Genomic DNA, 26,855 nt, shown 5'->3' with positions numbered 1-26,855 from the left:
TAGGGAAAAAAAAAAAGAACTCACACACCACAAAGCATTAGTTCCAAGCATTCCTTAATATTTAGTACCATAGCCAAAAATGGCTGTTGCCCACCAATAACTGTGGGTTCAATATTCAGACCTGTAAGAATTTTAAAATACAAGTATCTTCAAATATTTGCTTTTATAATAATTCTAAAGAAACCAATTTAAGTAACAATATAGATGACTAACCACATCGATAATGTGGTCCACACAATATAATTTGATACTCAGTACCACTGGTCTCAACAATATAAGTTGGCAAAAATCTGAAATGAAACAGTAATTAACTTAATAAAAGTTTTGACTGAGCTGTTCATAAACAGAGAGCCCTTCTGTCGTCAGTGCACTTGTGAAAATGAGTACGTAGAAAACTCTCACCTCATTTCTACCATTAAATCCTTATGCAAATCCTTTAGTAATAGTCTTATTTTGTTCCTGTCATGCTCTGCAGTAGACTGAAATATCACTTGCAAAATCTCTTGCATGATCTCCAGAGTTCTGTTTTGGGACTGAGTAGAAGCTTCTCCATATTGTGCGTTATAAAAAAATGAGTCAATGAAGTCAACTATCTGAAGCTCAGTATTGTTTGTATGCGAGGCTTCTTCTTTTATACCAGCAAGATCAGCAATCATATGAAGGAGACCGTTTAACAAAACTGAAGTAGCAGAGTGACTATGATTCAGTTTTTCTCCACTGAGATGACCGTCACCAAACAACGTACCAGTGTAGTCTTCCTTAGACTTATTTTGGAAAAGTTCCAGAAAGTGAATAATGTCTTTGACAACCAGTAGTAGGTCATTTGATGAACTTTCATTAGTCATAAGGAGAATTAGAGCATGTATTATTTTAGTATAATTTTTATTGTTACACTCGCATAGAAAGCTCTTCACAATGCCTTGCATATCTTCAAAATTTCTTAATATAGCATCTACAGATGATGTCTTAAACCACTGTATTAAAACATCAGGAGCCACTGAAGAGGACCGTCCAGTCGCTAACTTTAGTAATTGAAACCCTTGGTCTACCACCACAAGTAACTGTTTAACACTAAAATTCACCAATAAATTTTCTATGCTTGTAACTACAGGAAACCAGAAGTTCTCAAAGTTATCAGATATATTGCTATTTTCATTTAAAGCAGATATTATCATGAGCATTGAGTATGTCTGGTTTCCAACAGATGACAGTGTCATTAGAGGCTGAATTACAGAAAGAAAAGAAATGACAGCATCTGTATTCAGGAGTCGAGAAACTTCACTGGTCATATTCTTAACATTAGTAAGAACACTCTTAAGTGATGTTCTTGAATGTCTGTTCCAACTTAGGCCACCATAAAGATGTTCCAGAAGATCTTTGGCCATCTCCATTTCTACCACTGAAACACTGCCCAGTATTTCAATGATTTGTAAAGCTACTTGGCTCTTTGGTGTGGAGGAACAATTGATTGTATATGTATTATTCACATGCAGTGGCACAGCATAAAGGGATAGCTCGTTCCAAAAATCTAGCAGCTCTTTGAGAACTGAGCCATTTAAATGATGGAGCTCAGAAAACTTCAAAAGAATAGAGTTCCATTCTTTGATCTGATGAAAAAAGCAAGTCAGATTGAGAGAAATATCCATCAGAAAGTCTTCCCTAGAGCAAGAGAAACTGTCCTCCAGAATGATGAGTTTAAGCTCCTTAATGACTTCAATGACTGCATTATAATTAAGAGAAGAATTGCTATGCACAAAGTCACAAGGTTTGACAGTGGGATCATTCTGAGGTGCTGCTGTTGTCAGAGTCCAGCAGAATGCTGCAGAAAAACAGTCAGAGACCTCTGCAGGTTTATCAGATATGTCTGCCAGTGACTCCAATAACATTAGAAGACCTTCTACTTGATTAGAGAACTCCTCATCAGTAAACATTGGCATTCTTTCTTCCTGAGTCAGTATGAAAGCATATATTTCAGGTAGTGCTTCTGTAGTGTTTCCATGGGCTAATCTTTCCATAAGGCTGATGACATCAAAGAAGAGGTTGAACACATCTTCTACATCATAGAGCTCATCCTGTTCAAAAAATTGTGTTATTTGCCATAAGCCAGTCAGGTTCAAATGACAGGAAATGTTCTCAAATGCATCCCACCAGTCTGTTAAAGTTCCTAACTCAGAGTTCTCAATATAAAAAGGTTTGATATTTTTAAAGAAACTATCTATATTCCTCTGGACTTGTTTGAATCTACTTGTCAGGAACTCAACATCCATGTTTCTCATGTTTTGCACCAAGGTTACCATATGCTTTAGAAAGTCCTTTTCATCTCTTAATGGAAAGTCAGTAAAAGTGAGAGACTTGAAAATTTTAAGTGCCTTTCTTACCAGTTCAACATTTAGAGCTGCTGTTTCTACCAGTTTCTGCGGAAATGTTTTGTGTTCACTCTGCAAGTTTGAGTCAAGTTTTCTAATCACATTTTGAAAGAACTCCATCACCAAATTGATATCTTTCTCATGTAAGAAAGGTTCAATCTCAATGTCTGAATGAGAGGAGTTGTTTTCTTGAACTTCAGAAGTTCTATTTTTCAGAAGAGTTTGAATTTCTGACAAAAGTTCCACTGATAAATGCTGAATGCGATGAAAAGGATTAAGGAGCATTCTCGAAGTACTGTTAAATCCATGGATTGACTGACTAAAATCAGTCTTATTTGACATATACGAGTGCCCCGCTAAATCCCTGATAACCATTTGCATTTGCCCCCCAGATTTATTTAAAAGTCTAAAAATAAATTCAAGTCTACTAATTTCATCTTTTACATAAAAATCAGGGAGAATAAATTTTAAAGGTTGTGCTATGACATTGAAATAAACATTTACACAAATAACATCAGAACCGGATAGGGAACATTCAGGAAGTATCAAATTAAAAATGAAATTAACAAAGTCCATCACATTTATTAGCTTAGCATCTGTCTCAGTGTTTCCCAGAGACTGCAGAAGAAATAAAATATGTTTTGCACTTTCAAGGTGGGAAGATGACTTGTATTTTTCACTGAGATTACTTAATCCATGTATCCATCTGTTACAATCCTCTGCTTCATCCACTGTACTATAGAAGTTTAGAAAGGAATTAAGATGAGGTGAAAAATTTGTTTGCAAATAGCTTACGTTTTTCAGACCACTGTTCAAAATTAGTTTGGTAATATTCTGGAAAATGCTGATACAAACTATATATTTGTCTCGAGGTACACTTTTTAAAAAAGCAGTTGCGTCATTTATCTCAGTAAGAATAATTTCAAGTTCCTTTTGTGAGAGTTTGAGAATAGTAGAAAGGGAATTTCCAATGGAAAATACACCCACACCTTTATCTTCACCCTCAGATTCTCCTGAGATGAAAATATCAAGCCAAGAATTCAAAAACTCTCCATTAACAACCTTCAGTATAGATTTCTGCAATTCAGTTATCACGACTCCCATCATTTCTAAAACACTTTCTAAACTGTTGCCTTTAAGCAAGCTTGTGACATCAAATGCATTGTTAAATACATTTTGAAGACTAGCAAGGAAAGCCTCAAAATCTTTCCAGTCATTTAAATTGCCACCTTCTTGAAATACAACTTTTAATATCTTCATTACTTCTCTTGTAGACTCAAGAATATCCATAGCTGTATTATTGCATAGCTGGTCATGAGTTGCATTTAGAAGACTTTGGGAGAGATTTGCCAAATCATTTCTTAGACACACAAAAAAGGTTGAATTCAAATTTAAGATTTTAGATGCTTCTTCAAAAATCTCTGTCCACATTTGAAGCCATGTAAAAGTGCAGTGCAAAGCAGAAGGCACACTTAAGTTATCTCCCAAGTTTGTTAGATTAGACAGGACACTGTCTAATGGAAGCAGAAGTAAGTCATAAACCTCTGCTGAATGATCTGCAGAAGTAATATTTGCTAGATAAAAATCAGTGCACCCATTATTGACCAGGCATTCTTGAGAGATATCAAGAAACTCAGCCAAATAACAAAAGGCCGCTGTTCGGAGCTCTTCATCTATAAATAAAATTTTAAGGCTGCTCAGAGTGCCATAGACCACTTGCATCTCTTTTTTTCCATTCTGTGCAACAAACTGGGCCTGAAACCCTGTGTAGTTGTAAAATAATAGTAACTTTTCACACAGAGACTTACTGGTGAGGTTCCAGAGAAGGTCAAAAGTTTCAGACAGAAAATCAAAAGCTAGATCCTTATTTTGGAAATCATGCCATACTTGAAAAGATAACATATTTTTTGAAGTCTCATAAAGAAATGTTAACAGAGTGCTATTGTTATGAATATTTAAGACCAGCTCATCATTCTGATACAGAGAGAAAATTATTGGAACAAGTGAGGCCACATTAGTATTGTTTAACTTCTGGATGTTTTTGAGGAAATCATGCACAATATCTCCTAATTCTTGTATCTTAGACATAAAAGTTGCATTTGAGAGAAATAAAGAGGAGGTATTACTCAATCCAGGAATTGTGGTGAAAGACACATTGACATGATCACTAGACAATGATCCAACTTCATAGAGATTTCTTAGGAAGTTTTCACTTAAATGTTTTAAATGGTTCAAAGTAGTAACATTTAACTCTGACCAGTCAGTCAGGATATTTTGTAGCAACACCATACTTCTACTATGGATTTTATTTTCTGCAATGGAAGATATAATTCTAGATAAGTTCTCAATTACCTCCTCCTCTTCCACTTGACTCATATGAGAAAGACTAGAACCAAGTTCAGAGAAGAAAATTTCAACTATATGCCACAAAACTTCTGTCTTCTTTTTTGACCAGAACCTCTGAAGAGGCTGGAATTCTTTTTGTAGCTCATTATGGAGTTCAGCAACTGCAAGTGAGAAATTGGTGACAGATTCCTCCCCCTGAGCAAAATTTTTCATCCATATTATTATATTATTCAAGGCGTTTTCAATTAGAGACTGGTTTGAAGAAGCTGAGGAATCAAACATTATAATTTCTTCTATGGCTTCTACAAGATGAAAAAGATGATCTGTTTCCTTTTCACCAGAAATCCTTAAGTTTTCTTCTCTCTTCAAAAACTCTTTGAAAGATGTCAAAGTCCTGAAAAATTAACCATAAGTTTTTTTCTTGTTAGTTACCTAATAGACAGACAGGAATTGGTTATATATATAATTTATAATTTTTGAATCTAGGTCTCTTTATTTAACCTTGTTGCAAAGCAGTTTAAATTTAGTAGTAGAATGGCTAAGGCTTAAGTAAAAGGGTAAGGCCTAGAAAGCAACACATTACAGTAGTGAGTTAAGCAGCAGCCTTGTTCGTGGGAATAGAATGTACTGAAGAAGTAGAAACAATAATCAAAAGATTTAGTCAAGCATGTACGTAACGATTTGTACCTTAGATGTGGTAAGGGTCTGTGAAACAGTTTCTAGGGGGGTAAGGCAACTTAAGCAGATTTATGATTAGAGTAGATGATTGTTAATTGTTATAAACTACTGCACCTGGGTTGCTATAGAAACTGTAATTGTTTTAGCCGTGAGAATACATGTAAACTTGTTTGTGTATAAAAGCTGAACTGAGAACGAGGGTCGTCGGAATCCTGACTTGGGGCGTTAGCCCGCAGGTTCCCGGGGCCCCGAATAAAGCACCCATAAACCGGCACTCTGTTGGTTTGTGTCTTTGTTTACGGGCAACAGTTTTGGCGACCCAGATGGGACTCCGGGGGTAGCTGGGCGGCTCACGAGCTGATCTACTCCATGCCGGCAACCAGGTGATTTCTGGGGAGACATCGACCCGTGCCCGACCCGCGCCCGCCGGACAACCCTCTAGGTAAGCCCGAAGGTGCTTTATTCTTTTAGGTTTGTTGGTTGGGAGCCTGCCTATAAGACGGGATAGTGAGTGTCCCGCTGGGTTGGGCTAAAGGTACCTTGGTTGGGAAGCCTAGGCGCTGGTCGTAAGACGCGGCGAAAGCTGCGCAGTACCAGCACTCGCCTCTCAGAGGGAGAATCGGCGAGTTGGTTTTGGTTTTGGTTTTGTTCTGGTTTATATTGTTGTGTTATCGTGCTGGTCGTTAAAAGTATTGTTTTGTGTTGTTGTGTTATTGTGAATTTGATGAATTTAGATTGTGGTGTGTGTGTGAGCAAGTAGCAAGCATGATGTCATTTAAAACCTTTAGAGCACTATCCTGCACAGAAAAAGATATCCCTAGCGATTCTCCGCTTGGTTGCTTGTTAAAACATTGGAAGGAAGGAAATTTTGGACAAGAGTTAAGCAAGAAACAGTTGATTGATTATTGTAATAATGTATGGCCTCAATATGAAACAGAAGGAATGCTGTGGCCCAGAAATGGATCACTGACTCTGGAAATTATAACCCCTTTGATGCGATATTTACGAGAGAATGAGAAGTGGGATGAAATACCATATCTGGATTTGTTTTATTATTTAGAATAAAACACTGAATGGCAAAAGGAATGTGGTATCTTAGTGTTGAAAGAACTGGAACTGGAGGATGATAAATGTAAGAAATGTCAAGAGCGGAGTATAAAGATATTGAAAGGATTGGATGATAAACATGAGCAGAAAATACGGTTTTCAGAACCAGAGGAGGATGTGTCTTTGTTAGTCTCCCCCGGAGTAACTCCAAGTGCGCCCCCGAGAAATAGTCTCCCTTCACGTGCAAGGGCACAATCACACACCATGCCCCCGTTAGAATCATCCTCGGATGAGGAAGAAACAGGGGGGTGGGAATGTGACAGAACTCCTCTAGCAGAACGGACTCGGAGAGGGTGAAGGGAGAGGGAAAGAAGACGGGGAGGGGGGAGGGAGACAGACGTTTCGCTCTCACCCCCTAGATTGATGGCTCCCTTGCGAGAAGCGGTTGGAGCAGGCAGGGGAAAAATCATGATAAAAGTTCCTTTTTCGCCTAATGATTTACTAATTTGGAAACAGTCAGCTGGGACATATAGAGAAAATCCTGAGCGGGTGGCTCGTGTTATAAAAATGGTTATAAAAACACAAGACCCGGACTGGAATGATTTACAGGTATTAATAGATACAATTTTAGATTCAACAGAAAAAGAAATGGTATTAAAGGTGATGGTGGAGAGAGCAAAGGAAAGGATTCGTACCCTGCCTCGGGCAGCGCGGGGGACGGTAAATGATTTTGTACCGCGGGAGGATCCCGATTGGGACGCTAATAACCCCGCAGATTATAAAAAGTTAAAAATTTACCAGGAATTATTGGTAGAGGGAGTTGTGGAAGACAGAGCCGGCTAGATTCAGACTTAAAGGTTGTTTTGGAAGTAGAGGGGGAGCCGACGGAATTTAGAATGGATACTGGAGCTAGTTTTTCGGCAATGAATGAATTGATGGGGCCATTAAGTGATTTAACCGTACAAGTAGTGGGAGTTTCAGGACAAATAGAGGAAAGAACATTTCTGCGACCTCTAGATATCAAATTTAAGGGAAGAGAATTAGATCATCAATTTCTGTACATGCCTAACAGTCCTGAATGTTTATTAGGAAGGGATTTGCTTTCAGCCTTGCAAGCTAAAATTATATTTGAAAAAGGGAGAGTCAAGATAGAAATTCCAGAAGAAAATTTAGCAAAAATTTTTGTTGTGAAAGAAGTGGAAAAGGAAGAAATACCCCAAGAGATTGAACAGGCTGTTGTACCCTGGGTGTGGGAGACCGGGGTTCCTGGGAAATCTAAAGCAGCCACCCCAGTTAGAATAGAATTAAAAGAAGGAGCACAACCTGTTAGAGTGAAGCAATACCCAATTAGTTTAGAAGCTAGGAAAGGGATAGCTCCAATGATCACACAGTTTTTAATTTAGGGATATCAAAAGAATGTGAGTCGGAATTTAATACCCCCATATTTCCGATAAAAAAAAAAAAAAAAAAAAAAAAAAAAAAATGGTAAGTATAGGTTAGTGCAAGACTTGTTAACATCTGTTTCTGAGAAATTTCAGTGGTTTACAGTTATTGATCTAAAGATGCCTTCTTCTGCATACCACTGGCACGGGAAAGTTGGAAAATCTTCGCTTTTGAATGGGAGAACCCAGAGACAGGACGAAAGAGACAGCTCGCTTGGACTCGATTACCACAAGGATTCAAATGCTCACCCACGATATTTGGTAATCAGTTAGCAAAGGAACTAGAGGAATGGAAGACTACTCAGGTAAAAGAATCTCCTTTTTCATATATAATACTGCAATATGTAGATGACATTTTCTTAGGAGCTACAGAACAGGGACTTTGTCGTCAGTTAACTATTGAACTGTTAAACATGCTGGGCCAAGCAGGCTACCGAGTCTCAAAAGAAAAAGCACAACTAGTAAAACGGAAAGTTATCTATCTGGGATGTGAAATTTCCCAAGGAGTCCGGCGCCTGGGAACAAATAGAATCCAAGCAATATGTGCTATACCTGTGCCTAGAAATAATCAAGAACTGAGATCTTTTCTAGGAATGGTCGGATGGTGCAGGCTGTGGATTCCTAACTTCGGACTGACTGCTCGACCACTGTATGAAGCAGCAAAGGAGTCCAAGCTAACCTGGGGGACAGAGCAAGAAAAAGCATTCCAGGAACTAAAGAAAGCCCTCCAGGAAGCACCTGCCCTGGGACTACCGGACCCAACCAAGGAATTTCAGCTCTATGTTTGTGAGAGACAGCGAATGGCCTTAGGAGTCCTCACTCAGCGTCTAGGATCCTGGAAGAGACCGGTTGGGTACTTCTCCAAACGGCTAGACGCAGTAAGTGGGGGATGGCCGGGGTGTCTCAGAGCTGTGGCAGTGACGGTCATTTTAATACAGGAAGCACGCAAATTGACTCTGGGAAAACACATGATAGTGTACGTGCCCCACATGGTCATAGCAGTTCTAGAGCAAAAAGGGGGGCATTGGCTCTCCTCCAGCCGCATGTTGCAATACCAGGCTTTGTTGAGAGAACAAGATGATGTTGAACTGAAAATTACTAACCATCTCAACCCAGCAGAATTCCTTAGGTCTACACAGGAAGAAGGCACCCTGGAGCATGACTGTGTAGAGACCATTGAACAAGTCTACGCGAGCAGAAGAGACTTGAAGGATGAACCACTGACAGATCCTGACTGGGAGTTGTTCACCGACGGATCTAGCTTTGTGGAAAATGGCACCAGGTATGCTGGGTATGCAGTGGTCACTTTACAACAAGTGATAGAAGCGACTGCACTACCCCAAGGTACGTCTGCACAAAAGGCCGAGATATGGGCATTGGTGAGAGCTTTAATATTAAGCCAAGGAAGGAGAGTTAACATATGGACTGACTCCAAATATGCTTTTGGGGTAGTTCATGTTCACGGAGCACTCTGGAAGGAGAGAGGACTTCTTACTTCTCAGGGGACAACGATTAAACATCGGGAAGAAATTTTACAATTGCTAGAGGCAATACATAAGCCCTCAGCAGTGGCAATAATGCATGTCAGAGGACACCAGGCTGATCCAGGACGAGAGTTTCAGGGAAATCGATACGCTGACCAAGCAGCCAGGAGGGCTGCGAGAAAGGTATGGACTCAAATGGTTCTTTTACCAACCCGGAATAATCCAGCAATAGCATTCATGGAAGAGAAACCGCATTATTCACCTGAAGATGAGAAATTAGCTGTGATGATGGAAGCGAAGAAAAATATCAGGGGGTGGTATATCACTCCTACGAGACAGGTAATTTTACCAGTCAGAATAATGAAAGCAGTGCTTGAGATGGAACACAACAAGTGCCACTGGGGTGCAGAAGCACTAGTGAAATTCTTGAAAAACGAAATTTTCTCAAACCAGATGTTAACACTAGCTAAAAGGGTGAATGCAATGTGTCCTATGTGTATAAAGAATAATCCAGTAGTCAGGAAGCAAGTACAAATGGGAAAACTACAAGTAGGACAGTTACCAGGAGACTATTGGCAAGTAGATTTTTCTGAGTTGCCTAAGGCCCAAACTTTTAAATATCTGCTAGTGTATGTTTGTACCTTCTCAGGGTGGCCAGAAGCTTTTCCATGCAGGACCAATCAGGCAAAAGAAGTAGTGAAAACCCTTCTGAAGGAAATCATCCCAAGATTTGGAGTTCCCCTAGGGTTGTCCTCTGATCGAGGACCGCACTTTACAGCAGGGATAGTCCAAGATGTGTCAGCTGTATTAGGGATAACATGGAATCTCCATACACCATGGAGACCGCAGTCTAGTGGACAAGTAGAAAGAATGAATCAGACATTAAAAGGTCAATTGAAGAAGATCTGTCAGGAAGCCAAAATCCAGTGGCCCCAAGCAGTACCCCTCGCTCTGCTGAGAGTTAGGATTAAACCAAGGGAAAGAATAGGAGTAAGTCCATACGAAATATTGTATGGCAAGCCCTATCATGCGGCTACTTACCAAGGGGATCCTCATGTAGTGGGTGATCAGGCAGTATTTAACTATGTGTTATCTTTGAATAAGACCCTCACAGCCCTCAGAGGAGCGCTGCAGTGGAATCGGCCTCTGCCCCTGGAGAATCCGGTTCATGACATTTCTCCAGGAGACCAAGTCTATGTGAAAAACTGGTCAGTGGAACCATTAAAGGGAACATGGGACGGTCCTCGCCAGGTGATAATGACCACTTATACGGCGGTGAAAGTCGAGGGAATCGACAATTGGATCCATTACACCCGAGTCAAGAAGGTTCCAGTCTCATGGTCGGTAGAACCTCTCTCACCTACGAAGATGGTATTTCGAGCCAACAATTGAAGATTGTGGTATTCCTGGGGTTGATAAGTTTAGCAGAGACCACCGTGAGAATTGAAACCCCAGATCCTTATTTGTTTGTACCAGAACACACTGATGTAAACTTAACTTGTCTGTTTTCAGATGACCAGGGAGCTGAATTAAGAGATGTCCACGTCAAGTGGAAACGGAGGGATCAAGATCGAATCATAACAGAAGGAGTGACAACAGTTTGGGATGCGACACAACAAAAGGGTTATACCGTCCTGCAGGTACCTGAGGTGTCTAAAACCGTAGAAGGGACATACATGTGTGTAGTTTGGATTCAAAGGAGTTTTGATTATGGGTATGTAGAAATACACATGATAAACACAACTCGGGAAATAATGACTAAGGTACAAGTTATACCCCCTAGGAAAACTCGACATGTGAGAGATCTGCAGATTCCGAATAGAGAAATAGAACAGGAAAATTTAATTGTGGGCCTAATTCGAGATTTTGGGAAAGTACAAAACGTTACTAAAATTACTGCATGTCTCCCTATGCCTCATGCAGCAGGAGACCCAATTCCATGGGGAATAATTCCAGTGCCAGAAATACCCAAAATGTTTAAGAATATTACAAGGAATTGCAAATTTGTAACCATCACATGGAGTGAAACGGTAGATGTATGTTTATTAAGTGACAAAATGATGAAGAAGCAATGTGAACAGATGCCGGGATATTTCCGATGGGTAGTAATTGGGACATGGGTAACAAGTGAAACAATTAATGAATTAAAAGGATACTGTTTAGTTACAAATTCAACACACCCATGCTCTAAAGTTCCGGCTTCAGTAAAACGAGAAAAACAAGAAGAGGTCTGTCAAAATATTACCAGTTCTACAACCATGGAAGAATGGCAAACAATTTGGGGACCCAGCCTGCTAGAGACATATAGTTATATTGGAAAGGAACAGTGGTGCATTCACTGGAAGGGGAAAAAGAATCAAACTTATTCTACAGGAAATAGAGGGAATCATAATTGGAGGACAGAAACACATACAAAAGAGGATTGGAATTGTACCCGAATATATACATGTGATACCCCAGACGATGAAATAGGCTTAATGCCAGTCAAAGCCCTCCTGCAGTTAGGATGTGAGTGTCGAGGATATAACCATACTATTAAAGGACATGTGAAAAACATTGATTGTCACACTACTACAGTTAGAAGTCCCGGAAACCTAGTATGGGTCATGGGACATGGTCAATGGACCACCCACATGCCACTAGACGGTCCGGTTGTACCTGTCACACTAGGGATACCTACTCTTTGTCCACTCTGGAGAAAAGAGAAGTTAACACCAGCAGAGATGCGACCACGGGAGAAAAGAGAAGTTAGTAATGACATTAATGACCTGGAACTAACAGATTGGCATGAGCCATCAGCAGGAGTTAAATTCGGATGGGCACTAGAATCTTTGTTTGCCCCAATTTCAACATATCGAAATAGAGAAATATTGTTCAAACTGATGAGCCAGACCGAAAGGTTAGCAGCAGTCACTAAGAAAGGATTTAAAGATCTAAATTTACAATTACAAGCCACCTCTAGAATGACCATACAAAACCGCATGGCATTAGACCTGATATTACTCAAAGAACATGGAGTTTGCGGTTACCTGCATGCAAAGGATGAGCATTGTTGTGTACACATCCCAAATGTCACTCAAGAAGTAGAGAAAGATATTAATCAATTAGAACAAATTGACGAGAATGTTCATAAACTGCAGAAAGAAGCGGAACACAATTGGATAGGACAATTATTCAGCTCCCTAGGTCTCCATGTGTCAGGATGGATATCTTCTGTTATCCAGTACGGAATATTGATTGTAATAATTGTTGTCATAGCCATAACTGTTTACAAGTGTCTTTTAGGAATGATTGTAAAAGAAGGTCAACATACGAGACGAATCATGAAAGCTATAACAAGAAAAGAAGTAATCTCACCGCAAAATGGATCACCTCCCATCCATCAAGAAACTGCAACCTGAAGATTGCTGTATTTGAGCATCCTTGCAAGCAAAGCCTGAAGAATGCTCAAAAGGGGGGACTGTTGCAAAGCAGTTTAAATTTAGTAGTAGAATGGCTAAGGCTTAAGTAAAAGGGTAAGGCCTAGAAAGCAACACATTACAGTAGTGAGTTAAGCAGCAGCCTTGTTCGTGGGAATAGAATGTACTGAAGAAGTAGAAACAATAATCAAAAGATTTAGTCAAGCATGTACGTAACGATTTGTACCTTAGATGTGGTAAGGGTCTGTGAAACAGTTTCTAGGGGGGTAAGGCAACTTAAGCAGATTTATGATTAGAGTAGATGATTGTTAATTGTTATAAACTACTGCACCTGGGTTGCTATAGAAACTGTAATTGTTTTAGCCGTGAGAATACATGTAAACTTGTTTGTGTATAAAAGCTGAACTGAGAACGAGGGTCGTCGGAATCCTGACTTGGGGCGTTAGCCCGCAGGTTCCCGGGGCCCCGAATAAAGCACCCATAAACCGGCACTCTGTTGGTTTGTGTCTTTGTTTACGGGCAACAACCTGAAGAAATTCCAAATATAATTTAAATAGCAGTCACAAATTAACCACCACAAAATCTGAAATAGTACAAATTGACAATTGCTTTGGTTTTCAAAAACGTGAAAAAACTCACTGAAAACTCACAACTTCATTCAAATCAAAACCTGAATGTAGGCAGCTAGGTTAAGGAAATGTGCATTTACCAGTAATTATAATCAAGTTCGTGAGTCACAAAGAGTCAAACACCTTGAGTATGTCACATTTTCAACTGCTGAAAAGAGTAAAGCTTTTATGTTCCACAGACTAATTATTTTACAGAAAGGAATATATCAATGTAATTGATCAAAACCTCTGATTTTCTATGAATTCTGAAGAATTTTTTGTTTTCCCATAATTATTGAATGCTAAAATATTCCTACTGTCTGGTTGATACCTGAAGAATGCTATTTTAATACCTACCAAAAAACCCCCCAACCATGAAATCATAGTGAAAATTAGAATGCTCCAACGGACATTTCCATTATGTCTGTGTATTTATCAGAAGAAAAACCATTTACTAGCTCTGTAAGATTGGTCAAGAGGAGGTGCACAGCGAAAAACAGCCTTCCAATGCAAGGGTCTCAAAGTTAAAGATACCTTATCTTTAAATATATTTTCTTTCTCTCCAGATTCAGGACTCTACAGTCAAAGAGGTAAAGCACAAAAACATTGTGCAGTGCAAACAAAAAGGTAAAACTGCTGAAAAAATATGGTTTTTTTCTTGTGCAGTCACTATATCATCTACTTTGTAGTTTCATTACAACAGCAGTTTCCTTCTATAAATAAGAACCGAATTCCAAAATGCACTACTAAATTATTGAATAACTTGACTGCAATCTCTCTCTTATCAGTATATAATGGATTGTATCTTTCAGATTTATCCTCAGATGTTGATTTGTATAGCATGAATCATATGTCCTCCAGTGGTAGTGCTTTATATGAACAAGTAGAGTTATTACAGGCAATGGCAAATTGAGGCCAACATTATAGCTCCCAGAAGCAATGCAAGTCATCCAGCATGCATTTAGAAAGAGGAAAGTATCAGATCCTGTGCTGTGCTGTATACCTTTCTTGAGGCTTGCCAATTCTGACAAATATTAACTCCTTTCACCAACAACTCAAGTCCTCTGTAGAACCTTCCGCATCAGGAATATTTTAATAGCTTGACAAAACGTATCATTCTAAGTATAGAACTTACAGCCATATCTTCATATAAACTGCTTACATTTGCCTTGAGTGATAAACCAAATGGAGAACTTGGAATAGTAAGAAAAGTTTAAAAACATCAAAAGAAACCACAGCCTCAGGGTGCCCTAGATGAGATTGGAAACTACATACATACAATTAATGCTAAGTGTTTAAAATTCTGTAGCAGGTTTCTGCTACAAGATCTTCTACACAATTAACATGAGTTTGACTTCTACAATAAAAATCCAAAATGTTTCAGATGCACTGGACTTGCTGTACATAAGAAGCATTACTGAGCCACAGCAACTCTTTATGGGAATTAAACTTTGTTTGCAGAACAAGATAAAGAATTCAGGTCCTAATTCAAAATACCCAAATGCTGATTCCTTTGAGTCCTGATCGTGTAGTAGCCAGGTCCTCTGCTGAACCTGTAAGTAGCTGTACTCTGAAGCACAGACTTAATTTCTTTTTTTCAGAATGTGTAAGCATTAGCACAATTATTTGACTGTATATGAGGTTTTGAATTACAGAATAAAAAATAACACCACAAAACAGAAATTAATTAAATGCAATGTGAAAATGAATATTCAGGTTGATCTGAACTTCATAAAACAAGTTGCAGAAAGATAAGTATAACTTACCAATCATGAGATGCAGTATATCCTTCTGAAAAGTAGGTATCTGATTTCTCATTCCATTGCTGGATCAGGGTATTTATGACTGAAAAAAGTTTCCTGGCTTCCCTTTCATCTAGAAACTGAGATACTAAATCAGCTATGAGTCTTCTAAGTTCCAAAAGGAGATTCTGAGGGAGACTGCTGCTGCTAAGCCATTGCTCAATTATCTGGCAGATTGAATGCAAAATAGAACACCTAGTTACAGAATCAAAGCTTTCCTATTCATACAGTACACAGAATTTGCATGTCTTTTAAAAAAATCACACAATTAACAGTGACAGTAAAATTTCTCCCTAACAACCCTCTAGACTCTGAAATGACTGACCTTACGAAGGCTGATTTTCAGTACAGTTTTGACTGATCTGCAAATTGGCAATGCTTGTTCATACAGAGAACTAACCTCCTATGTATTGGTGTCCCTGTCCAAAGACCCAAGAACTGTAAAAAGATGGCCTGAGACTGAAACCAATCAAAAGCTGACCTCCACAGTCTCAGGCTTCCTATACCAGAATTCTGCCTATACTGCCAACACAATGGAAGCCAGCAACCCTAACATTTTTTGGGGTCCATCTCACAAAGAGATGGAAAAAAGCCCCATATTTTAGTATAAAAACAAACATCAATGTTAAGGCAACTAGGTGTTTTCCTTAGGAAACATCTGGGTGTTTTATCTTTTCCTCCATGCAACTACACGCATGTCATTATAGAGACTATGCCAAGCTGTTCTGCTAGATCAGAATGCTGTAGTGGAGGTTTGCTTTCATCTCTTTCAACCTTCTTTTGCCTCTGTTGCCAGAGCCAGTGAAGGGGAATTAAAAATAAATCAATTATTCATTAATTATAAGTGGAGGCCTCCAGTCATCTTTTAGTTTTGCCCAACATTCAGTCTCAGGTGGGACAGATCTTCCCTCTGACAGGTCTCTGCAGTGCAGTATATTTCACTATATTCCCTGTAAGATTGCAAATCTGAATCTCAGTTAATGAGAAAATTTGATTAAGTGGACACACGGTGATAGATTATACTTCCACTGTAATGATTCTTTATAAGGATTACTTCATCTTGTTAGCAAGATGATAAAAATTCATGAAAATAACAGATCTTTTAACTAAGTTACTGCTGACAGCCTACATGCAAAAATTACAGATTCAATCTATTATCTTATTAAAATGTACCTGTGTATAAAGTCTGAGCTTGCTGACAGCATGAACAAGATACAGTTTGGCCTCATGCCGTGCAGAAATGCAGCCCTGTCCATTATTCTCTTTGTTTGCTTCATCTTCTGGCACACTGGACAGAGCAGAGCATACAAACTGCTCCAGTGTCTCTCCTGTGGGAATCTGGCAGGGACATATGAAATTAATGAGTATCTCAAGAGAGCTGCTGAGTGTTATCTCTGCTATCAATTTACTTATCTAGCAAAAATAAGAATATCACATAGCCTTCTTCAGTGAGAACAAAGGCCCCTCATATTCTGGGGGCATATACTTCAAAGTACTCCACATGCAGCAAACTGTTGTACAAAATACCAGTGGCCCCATAAAATAGGCAGAATGAGGAGGTGCACAGCAAAAATTTCACCATGTAGCTACACCAGTGTTGCTACTTCTACAGTAATTTGCAGACTGGTGCTGAACTAACTTGACCACAATACAGTACACCTACAGTAGAATAACTATATTGGAACAACTTTACAAATATAAAAATTATGGATATAAAAAGTATTTAGTACAATGATACATCTCAACCAAAGACTACATGCAGCAGAGTAGTTTTAAATTGAAGTTTCAACAGAGTGGCCAAGAGATCAGAATTTTTTCCCCATGGACTGATTTTTAAATTCTGTGATATTTATTATTCCCAATCATATAAATATTATTAAAGCATACAAAAATAGTTCCATACATTTTAATTATTATTATCATTGTCATTCTGAGGTACTTCATCCTAACTCCTTTCAATTTTGACCAGAGAATTTATAAAAATTTTCACGGATGTTTTGACACCAAACAAAATGGGGCATTAGATGCAGAATTGAAGTGCTCGAAACAGACATTATCCAGACTTCCACCTTTCCCTTCATACTTTTTGATGGTCTTCAATGCTCTAACACAAGGACAAAATATTAAGATATTAGCTTAAATAGCTAGTAAGTGAGTAGCCTGGAATTTCACAGTCAATCATGGATACCAAGCTGCAGTTGAATTCAGTTCAGTTGATCAAATAAACCATCACTGATATTTCGTTTAAAGGCCGTTCAAAAGTCAAGGAATTTTTATAATTTATTCTTTTGTTTAAATCTACTATTTTTACAATAAGCTCTTTTGGAACATAACTCTAAGCTCTATCTTGCAAAGAACAAACAGATTTCACATAAATATTAACATGTTTTACTAGAAAAAACTGCGGACTTAAGTAGAATTGCAAAAGAAGTTTCAAGATTTCTGCAGTTCAAAAACCAGACTACCACAACAGTTCATTTTAGTCTAGAAGATAGGTTAGAAACTCCTCTCTGAGGAAAGAGATTTTCTTCTAAGTTTGATACATAACCAGTATATTTGATTAAGGTCTACTGAGCAATAAGCAGATAAAGCTTCGTGATTAAGCCCCACTGAGACAATTCAGTCAAGTATATTCATATCAAGACTGCACAACTGAGAAGAAAAGATTTTTGATATGCTTTAATTTACACACAGAAGACACAGGTATTCTTTGTTCAGCAAACCAGACAAAAAATGCAACTAGCCAAGGTAATCCTGGTAGATTCAAATCTAGAATTTGGTTTGAAAGCTTAGTGGAGCAACCCTCAGAATTCTCTACAGGATTGGGTAATAAACCTGGGACTCTGCCATACTCAGTTGTGACTTTAGAGAAGTATAAATTAATTAATGTAAACAACTAGACCTATCAGCATCTTCATGTGCAGAAATTTCAGCTGAAGCTAAATACATTTCTTTTGATGGGAATGAAGCCAGAATACTTAACAGTCTTGTAGTTGCTTCATAAATCTAAGATATGACCACAGCTTCTGAAAGGCATGTAAAACCCCTTTAGGGTACAAATAAAACAAAATATTAAAGAGAAGGACACCAAAATTTTCAACCAATTTACCTTTGTTAATTGTGCTGTATAACTTAGCAGCTTCTCAACATGAGGACCGTCAAAACCAAACCTGGATTCAAGTTCTGCTTTCACCGCAAGTGGATTCCACAAAACATCTCCAAAAGAAAGATTGTATTGAAAACCTGAAAGAAAGGAAACCTTCTATTTACATAATTCCTTCTTTTTGTTCATGTTGTTTCTTGATGATTCATACTTGATGAGATTCAAGTACCACGTTCCCAGTTTTTCAGTGGCTTGGGGGCAGAAAGCATGTATCTGAACACCAATTTCACTAGGATAAAATCCATGATTGCACTAGTGGTAAGGTCACTTGATCTGATGGTATTTCAATAGTTGATATGATGATGGTGAGATGTCCTTGCACAGTGACTGCCAGCAGACCCGGCAGGGTGCCATTCTAAACTGCACATAGTCATGCAAATGTGTATGTATGGACTGGATATGAATCTTTGCCAAGAAGGAGAGCACCAGGGCAATACCAGAAATCCCAGAGAATTCAAGTTCATCCTCTGTGCAAGGGCTCCAGCACATCTACCTTATACCACTTCAGCCTTTGTTTTGGCAGGTGAAGTGGGATTTAGACAGCATATTACTCTTAGCCTGACCTTCAATGCTGAGAACACAGCTGCACCTAGAATCTAATTGTGTGCTCCAGTTTGCCAGTGAAACTTGTTCCTGACCTTTTCTTGAGGAGTTGTCCTGGGGCCAGCCTACCTTCTCCAATTAAACTCATCTCCCATAGTGAAGTAGCAGATGGAGATATGTAGCCCTTCAGCTGAGAGCAGAAGTTATGAGAACAGAAGAATGAAGTTTAAAGTAAGCCAGTCATAATGCTTAACATGCATGTCCAAAACAAGATGCTATCTCTCTATCAAATGGAAGAAATTGTCCTTTGTATTGATTAATTTTTTCTCTGAAATTCACCACTGAAAGACCATTCTAAACATGATGTACTAGACTAATGTGCTTTGTTTATCAAATAGTTGCCAGAGTCTGATAAAATTTAGTTATTAGCCCTTTAAAAGCAGATCAATAAAGAAATGAGCTAGTGCAGTTCTTAGACACCAGAAACTGAGCAGAGGATCTGACAGTTACTAATTTTGCATATTCCCAGCATGCTAACTAGATACTTCAAAGAAAATCTTCAGCAAATGTCTTACCTTCTAAGCTCCTATCTTGTACTGATGCAACAGTTAAATTCAGTGCTATTTTCACCACTTCATAGAAATTTTGGCCTAACGGCATCATAGCTAAATCCTTCAATGATGCTAAGGTACTGAAAGAGAAAAATAAAACAAAAATCAATCTCTCTATACAACCAAAAAACCTGAAAGGACTTGCTAGAAAGAGATGGCCTTCAAGCAAGTGAAAAATAAACCACTTTTTTACTGTTGAAAAAACACTGTTGTTTTATCAAATTAGACTTTTCATGAACAAAACACAAAATGAGATTTTACAGTTAGAGTTTCACTCAACTTTCATTAAGGAAATGTCTCCTAGGAGTCTAATGTCCTCTAAAAAAAGAGAGAGAGAGAGAAAATGTGAGCATATCAGCAAAAATAGGAGCAAAACCACCACAGTCTCCCAGTTATCCCTACGACAAGGCAGGATCAGCACAGAATACTTAGATTTTACTTCCAGTCAATCTGCAAGGAAACAAAAAAGTATTTTTAAAGCAACAGAACATTTATACTCACAAGAAGTTAAACAAAGCACAATAACAGAATGCATTGATAAAAGTATATCTATTGAATTTCTTACAAGTTCCAGTCTCAGTCAACTTATTTGTGAAACACATTCTTTGTTAATGTAGCTGTAGCTGTAATTTACTGCTTAAAGTTTATGTCAAATTTACCAGTTATTTCCTACAGACTTATCCTTTCTCATTATGCAAATAAGAATCCAGTTTTCCAGAGTGGTTCAGCAGTTTCCAACATATTCAAGAGAGGAAAAAAAAAAAAAAGAAAAAAAATAACCTGGTCACATAGGTGTGAAAAGTCTCTTTTATGTACCTCTGAGAGACACAGTAAGCATGGTACAGCTCAGAACATGGGAGATATAAATTTAGGAACCTTTCTGCTGGCTAAATCCTGCCTTAGATAAGAATGTAAGATAGCAAGTCACAAAGTAAGCATTGGGGTTTGTGGTTTGCTTTCCAAATTGCATTAGTGATAGAAAATTTGGTCATTGAAGGGCACCAGAGTCTTAAAAAAAACCCAAATGAACAAGGCACAAAGATCCATATGTAAACATCTGAGTTGCCTTGTATTAATCACTCACGTAGCCAAGCACCTACACAGCTGTTCATTTACTCCCTTCTCCCACAGGACAGGAAGAAAATAAAAGGAAGGCATAAAGACTCATGGGTCAATCTAGAAATAGTTTAATAAGTGATGCAAAAGCTGTGCATGCAAGTGACACAAAACCAAAAATTCATTCTCCACTTTTCATCAACAGCCAGATGTTTTCCGGGAACCAGGGTCTCCACATGCCTAGCAGTTACATGGAAAGACAAACACCATAACCATGAACACCCTTCACTTTTGTCCTCTTGTCACTCTCTCCATGCTAGAGGCTCAGGGTAGAGAATTTTCTACCGAGATTGTATTTACAGATTCATAACTTCACTCAGCACAGCAGTCAGTGGTTACTGTAGTCTGTGCATACTGTTGCTGAAGAAGAAAAGAAGTAACCATAAACTTACAATCAAGTTCCTGTTTTATCTCATGAATACTTGGATGCTGGAAGTTGTTTATTTTATTAAGTAGCCAGTGAGAAGTACAAGAATTGCCAATAAAATTTTAAAACGGAGGACTTTCAAGAACATAAAAGTACTTACTTTTGAATAATCTTTAGAAACTCTGCTATGGAAGCTAACTCATCTTCTGTAAAAAAGCTGTTCAGTTCAAGACGAGGGAGTGAATGCAGAAAGTTCCAGAGATATGGTTGCTTGTACAGATTTTCTGCTCTAGAAATCATTTTCTCTGCTTCATTCAAATCCATCTTAAGGTGAAAAAAAAAAAAAAAAAAACAAAAAACAAACACAATTACATGCAACACTTCCATTACCAGGAAAAAAAAAAATAAAAAAAGAGTGCCTGTTATTTCCCCAACCCTCTTGAATTTTAAACCATTCGAATATTTTTCCTGAGTGGAAACATACCTCTAGCTTTGGTAATATACCACATCATTTTGGTCGTACTTTGAACTTATGGCAGCTATGTTTCAGATGTGTTTCTTTGCTCTGATGGAAAAATGGACTAGGAGAACAGCTAAGGAATCTCTTTTCAGAAGTAACTCTTCCCCAATGAGAAGGATTGTCTTTTAGATCTCAAGCACAAGGAACTCTTTAGCCCTGCAATTAATTTCTAAGTCTAGGGTATAAAGACCAGGGGACTGCCCAGGACAAGCCATCCTTGCAGGGTTTGCAGGGGTCTCAAATAATGATTTATAAAAACTAAAGATTAACTGAGATAAAAATCCTTCTTTTATAGGACTACACAATAAGATGGCTCTGCAAAAAAGGGTTTATCACACTTGTTTACTATGATGTCTTTGCTTATCTAAATTAATATTTCAATAGGGCTTTTTTGGATAATGTTGGCATGAACATAGTTTATACAAAAAAGAAGCTTGTGCATACAAACTCTGTTACTAGTAGTGATTGGCTGCTGTTAACTAAATATTTTCTTAATGTTGAGGAATACATTCTCTCTGTTTTATATTCCCAAAATGAAATTTGATATTGATATGTCTCCTTTCAGTCAAGTATCTTATGAGCAATTAAAAATGTTACTATAAAAATGCCATCTAATTTCAAGTTGTAAACTGGAAATCCAGGTTTCATGAAGTAGCTGTTACAGTCAACCAAATATGGGAAAATTGACAGTAATGGAGATCTATTACAGTGTCCATTCAGCCTTCCTTTCGTTGTTGAGAATGCAAGGGCGAAGGCCTAATGCATTAGGGACAGCACAAAGACCAAATTCATTTCACATTAACTGCCAAAGAGATTCTGGAAGGAATTATGCTACGTCTTGCACATCTCTCCTTTTTCATCCCCTTGCTTGCCCTATTTATTGGATCACAAACCTGAATTCAGTGTTATCCCATCCAAGCAAGAGCCTCATCTCTTCAATCTCACTCAGTCGTTTTTTACGTTTTGGGTTGGATTTCTATTGTTGTGCTTTTTTTTGGTTGGTTTTGCTTGTTTGTTTCTTAAATAATAATGTTTCTTATTTAGGATAAGAGTTCCTTGCAAGACATTTTGTAAAATTATTTTATACAGCTGCACATGATCTGGCAGATGCACTTTTAAATTGCTCCTAATGAAGGGTTAGTCTTCAAATAGTTGTGGATTTTAGCTACTAACAACCTAGACTGGTTTAAACCAGTAATTTAGAATCCACCAAACCTCTATCAAATTTCAAGATGTTATTGTTTCCTTCAACCATATGTCAATTTCTTTTAAGGATAGTTTACTTAAATTTGACAGGACACAAATTTCTAACCATTATAATAAAGATACCTCAAAACCCAGAACTGTAATTTAGAAATAGATTGTAAAAATACTTACAGAAAGAAAAGTGGTGATGTTATGGAGCCCTGTAAAATCAAATATTTTCCTTTACAGAGAGGCATTATTAACTTCAGAAGAATCAATATTATAAGCAACAGCAAGCAGTTCAAAAAGGGTATTTCTACAGAAGTAAAGGCATATGAAGCAACTAATATCCCAGAAAGGTAGTGATCCATTGGATTTTCTGTGCTTCCCAATACTTATACTATTATCACAAAAACAATTTAAAAGACAGTGCTTACCATTCACTTTTCAGTGAGACGAAATCGTCACATCAGCTCTAGATGGATGTACTAGCTGCCAGACAGCCAGGCATGAAAATTACCATTTCACCTAAATCTAACTGCTTGAAAACCAGCCAGAAAGGCAAGATAGTGTTAGGCCTTAAATGCCCGCCTGCTACAGCAGCGATGCTGCACAGTATGGGTGGGAATAGAACAGGAGCATCATACCCTGGTATTTCCAGTTTCACTGTTTCAATACAAGACTGAAGGTCACCGAGGATCACCAGGTGTGAGCTACTGAGGTTCTCCATCCCTATACTATTTAGTATAATAGAAATATAGCCTAATAAACTACTTTTCAATACAGTTAGACCAAGTAACCTTGTACTCGGATTATTAATCCTTATCTTTAAGCCTTTCCCCTCACACTATTTTCTTAACTTTCAAGTAGTACAAGGGCATAATTTTAGAAAGTTAACTTTTTTTTCTGATAATTTTGATGGCCACAATGATATTAATGATAAAAGTGTGGGGGGTTTCAGACCGGCTAATTAGTTTGCTAATTTTGTTTTTAATATAAAAGTATTCTTTTGTTTGACAGTTTACCTGATAGGAAAAGAAATTAATTTTTAGAAGGATTACACCTTACCTGAAAACCTTGAGTTTTCTTCCCACAGTTTTTCTAAAGCCATGGCTTTCTCTGTAGTATCAATAAATTCCTTTGCAAGTTCTTCTATCTCTCTCATGAAGTCTAGATCAGGTCCAGTGACTTTCTCTGGACCACTTTGAGTGCTTGCAGTAGTTTTGGACAGAAAGAAGAGAGATAGGTGAGATAATCACAAACTGAAAGCAAGTAGCTGATAAATGTGTATACAATCACAGCAGTATTCTGATTTTTTAAACTCTTATGCATTTATACAACTTCTATTTAGTTTGATTCATTAGCATGCAAGTTGCTGTAGTGAGTCTCAAAACCTCAGGAAAGAGGGTAATGAAAAATTGCTGAGCTCACTTATGCCATTAATCCAATTCTGACAGCAGCCAAGGACAGACACATACAAAGAAGTCTTTAATGTTTCTGAACACACTCAACTTTTCTTCTCTAGTTTGTCACACTTCCAGGTGATGGTTCTCTGATGAGAAAGTTCAAGCTTTCCTATTGTATCTAAGACAACAATTTGTTTTTTTCAAATATATACAGTAAGCTATAAAAACAGCATCTTACTCTCACTGTTGGCTTTTCCCTGATTTTAGCTTACAGTCATAGTCCTGGTAAATGTTATCTCTACCACACTACTATCTGGTGGCTCACTTCATAGCACAACAACTTTCTAACAATACTTTCAAATGAAATCAGACGTCAGAGTCATTTAAACACCTCTTTACGGGACAAAATTACTTAGACTGTCCTAAGACACCATAAACAATGGAATAATTATATTTAGCCACTTACTAGGGAGTTGAATTCTGTATTCTCTTATAGGAAATTCAAATAATTTCAAGACTTAAATCCTGTCTAGCAAAAATATTGCTATTTTTCATTAGAAGTACTATTACGCAGAATGGGTAAGGTTGGAAAGGACCACAGTGGGTCATCTGGTCTAACCTCCCTGCTCATGCACATGGCACAGGATTGTGTCCAGTCAGTTCGTGAATATCTCCAGTGAGGGAGACTCCACAGCATCTCTGGGCAATCTGCTCCAGCACTTGATCACCCACACAGTAAAGTTCTTCCTCATATTCAGGTGGAACTTCTTGTGCCTCAGTTTCTGCCCATTGCCTCTTACAAAATATAATTGCCACTTACAAAAATATAATAAAGACTTACATTCCTTTCTTGTAAAGCTTGTATGTCAACATTTGCTTTCAGCACAACTTTTACTTACTAAAAGAAAAGCCTAATGAGATAGATTCACAAACCAAAGCAAACTATCAGCAACAACTTTCTGATTCTCTCATTTCTCTTTCTTTCTTTTCTTGATCTTCATTTGATCAGATACCCACAGAAGTGTCTGCAACTTTAGACTAAGGAATACAACCAAAATTTAATCTTAAAACAATCAAGTTCTTGATTGTTTCAGTACAGCTTATTTTTATCCCAACTTGACTGACAGCCAATAGGGTTTTAGAAAATAGTTTCAGCATCCTCAAATTTCAGTGGATTAAAGGCAGAACAATTCTTTACTACATTTTTTTCCCTTTTAAATTGAGTTTTAAAAAGCAGGTTTCTTCAATCCAGAAGGTGGCTGTTATGGTGATTAAAAGCTGCAGTTTATCTATTGCTTTCAAAAACTACCATATAAATTCCAATATTACTAACAATCCCACTGCCTGAAATTTTAGACAGTTAAGAACACTGATGTTTAGCAAAGAGCTGGAACATTAACAGGATACTGAAAATTTCCTAGCACTCTACTTTTTGAGCGTGAACAGGTGGTCAGCACTTGATCAGAATAACAACAACCAGTCAAAACTTTAAAAAACCAGAACTCTAGCTCAGTTTCCACAGAATTTTCCACAAGTTTTGGCTGAGGGTTTTTTGTGGGGTTTGGGGCAGGAGGAGGTGTGTTGCAGTTTGTTTGTGGGTTTTTTTATACTTGCTGAACTTAAAATTGAAAACTAAACTCTCTTAAAAAGGTCATCTAAAATAAAGTATTCAGAGAAGTGAAGCCTAACAACAGTATTTCAAACCACATTGTTCTCCCTCCAAGCTAGACACAAGCCTTGTATCCCTATCTACAAACCTCCCTGTTTTAGAAGCATTGCAAACAACAATGCTCTGGGGGGAAAAGGCCACCTTACATAGGAACACACAGCTGAACTCAGTGCTGTCTCCAGGGTTGCTGGTGCTGCCGGCCTCCCTGTCAGCAGCAGGGGGCACAGATAGCAGTGACAGGGGAGTTAAAAACTCCCTTTCCCCACCTCCCTTCTTCAGTCACTGACTCTGTTGCACATTGGATCTGCAATTCTTGGTTTGATAAAGATCAGGGAAACAAAAAAAACCATCCTCTTGGCATCTAATTTTATGTGCTTTAGCCACCTGTTTGAGACATAGCAGAACACAACAGACACACCGGCTGAACCGACAGTCAGCTGGGCTGTCCTTTCAGTGTTCCCAGGCTTGAGGACTAGGAAAACAAGCTACTGCCCTGTGAGAGGTCCCATGGAGTACATGGGGCAGGGGAAATCGGACTGAGGAAGATACACAGTGTAGGAACATGAAAGAAAACAGGTGGCAGCACTTGGTGGCTCTGAAGAGTTACAGGGTGAAATGCAGGGAAAAGCAAGTTGATGGTGAAACTGGAGAGGTATCTAGGAAACAGTAGGGGGCTGTAGATATCTAGGGTATGGTAGAAGGACCAAACCCCAGGCATAAGAACCGACTATTACAGAAGAGGATGTGCAGGCTAAAAGACCCATAGAAACACCACAATCCCAAGCACAATCTCAGCAGGACAAGAGCAGCTGTTAGTGAGCTATTAGCTTCATGGGGATTTACAGGGCAGCAGCGATGTCAGCAGCTGCCATGCCCCTCTTTTGCAGTCATTGCCACAGCTCTTCCTCTGGTTACCCTTGGAGATGACCACAACTCCTTTGGAAGGGGAATTGGCAAAGGGCATGATATCGGTTATCAGGCTCAGTTTTATGAGACAGATGAAAATATTACAGAGATTTTTATTTCACCATCTTGTCAGAAAGATAAGAAATTAGACTTCAAGACCAGATGCAGGGGCTGTCA

At 38.3% G+C, this 26,855-nt stretch overlaps 1 protein-coding gene across 1 annotated transcript in view; it reads right to left on the bottom strand.

Moving 5' to 3' along the window:
- The window catches only part of ABCA13 (ATP binding cassette subfamily A member 13), a 175,366-nt gene that overhangs the window by 137,571 nt on the left and 10,940 nt on the right, over positions 1-26,855 (bottom strand). The window contains exons 4-11 of the mRNA XM_051798954.1: positions 23,766-23,908; positions 22,890-22,918; positions 21,153-21,316; positions 19,474-19,589; positions 18,302-18,435; positions 16,366-16,530; positions 15,157-15,359; positions 403-5,106 (exon numbers count right to left, since the gene is read on the bottom strand). Of these exons, the coding sequence (XP_051654914.1) occupies positions 403-5,106; positions 15,157-15,359; positions 16,366-16,530; positions 18,302-18,435; positions 19,474-19,589; positions 21,153-21,316; positions 22,890-22,918; positions 23,766-23,908 (5,658 nt within the window). The remainder of the gene's footprint in view (positions 1-402; positions 5,107-15,156; positions 15,360-16,365; positions 16,531-18,301; positions 18,436-19,473; positions 19,590-21,152; positions 21,317-22,889; positions 22,919-23,765; positions 23,909-26,855) is intronic.

This window comes from Manacus candei, unplaced genomic scaffold (assembly GCF_025592945.1).
Source record: "Manacus candei isolate 608988 ecotype Guabito, Panama unplaced genomic scaffold, ASM2559294v1 h1tg000049l, whole genome shotgun sequence".
In the NCBI taxonomy this organism is placed as follows: domain Eukaryota; kingdom Metazoa; phylum Chordata; class Aves; order Passeriformes; family Pipridae; genus Manacus; species Manacus candei.
The sequence above is the reverse complement of the archived record's forward strand: the minus strand, read 5'-3'. Positions and strand labels throughout refer to the sequence as shown.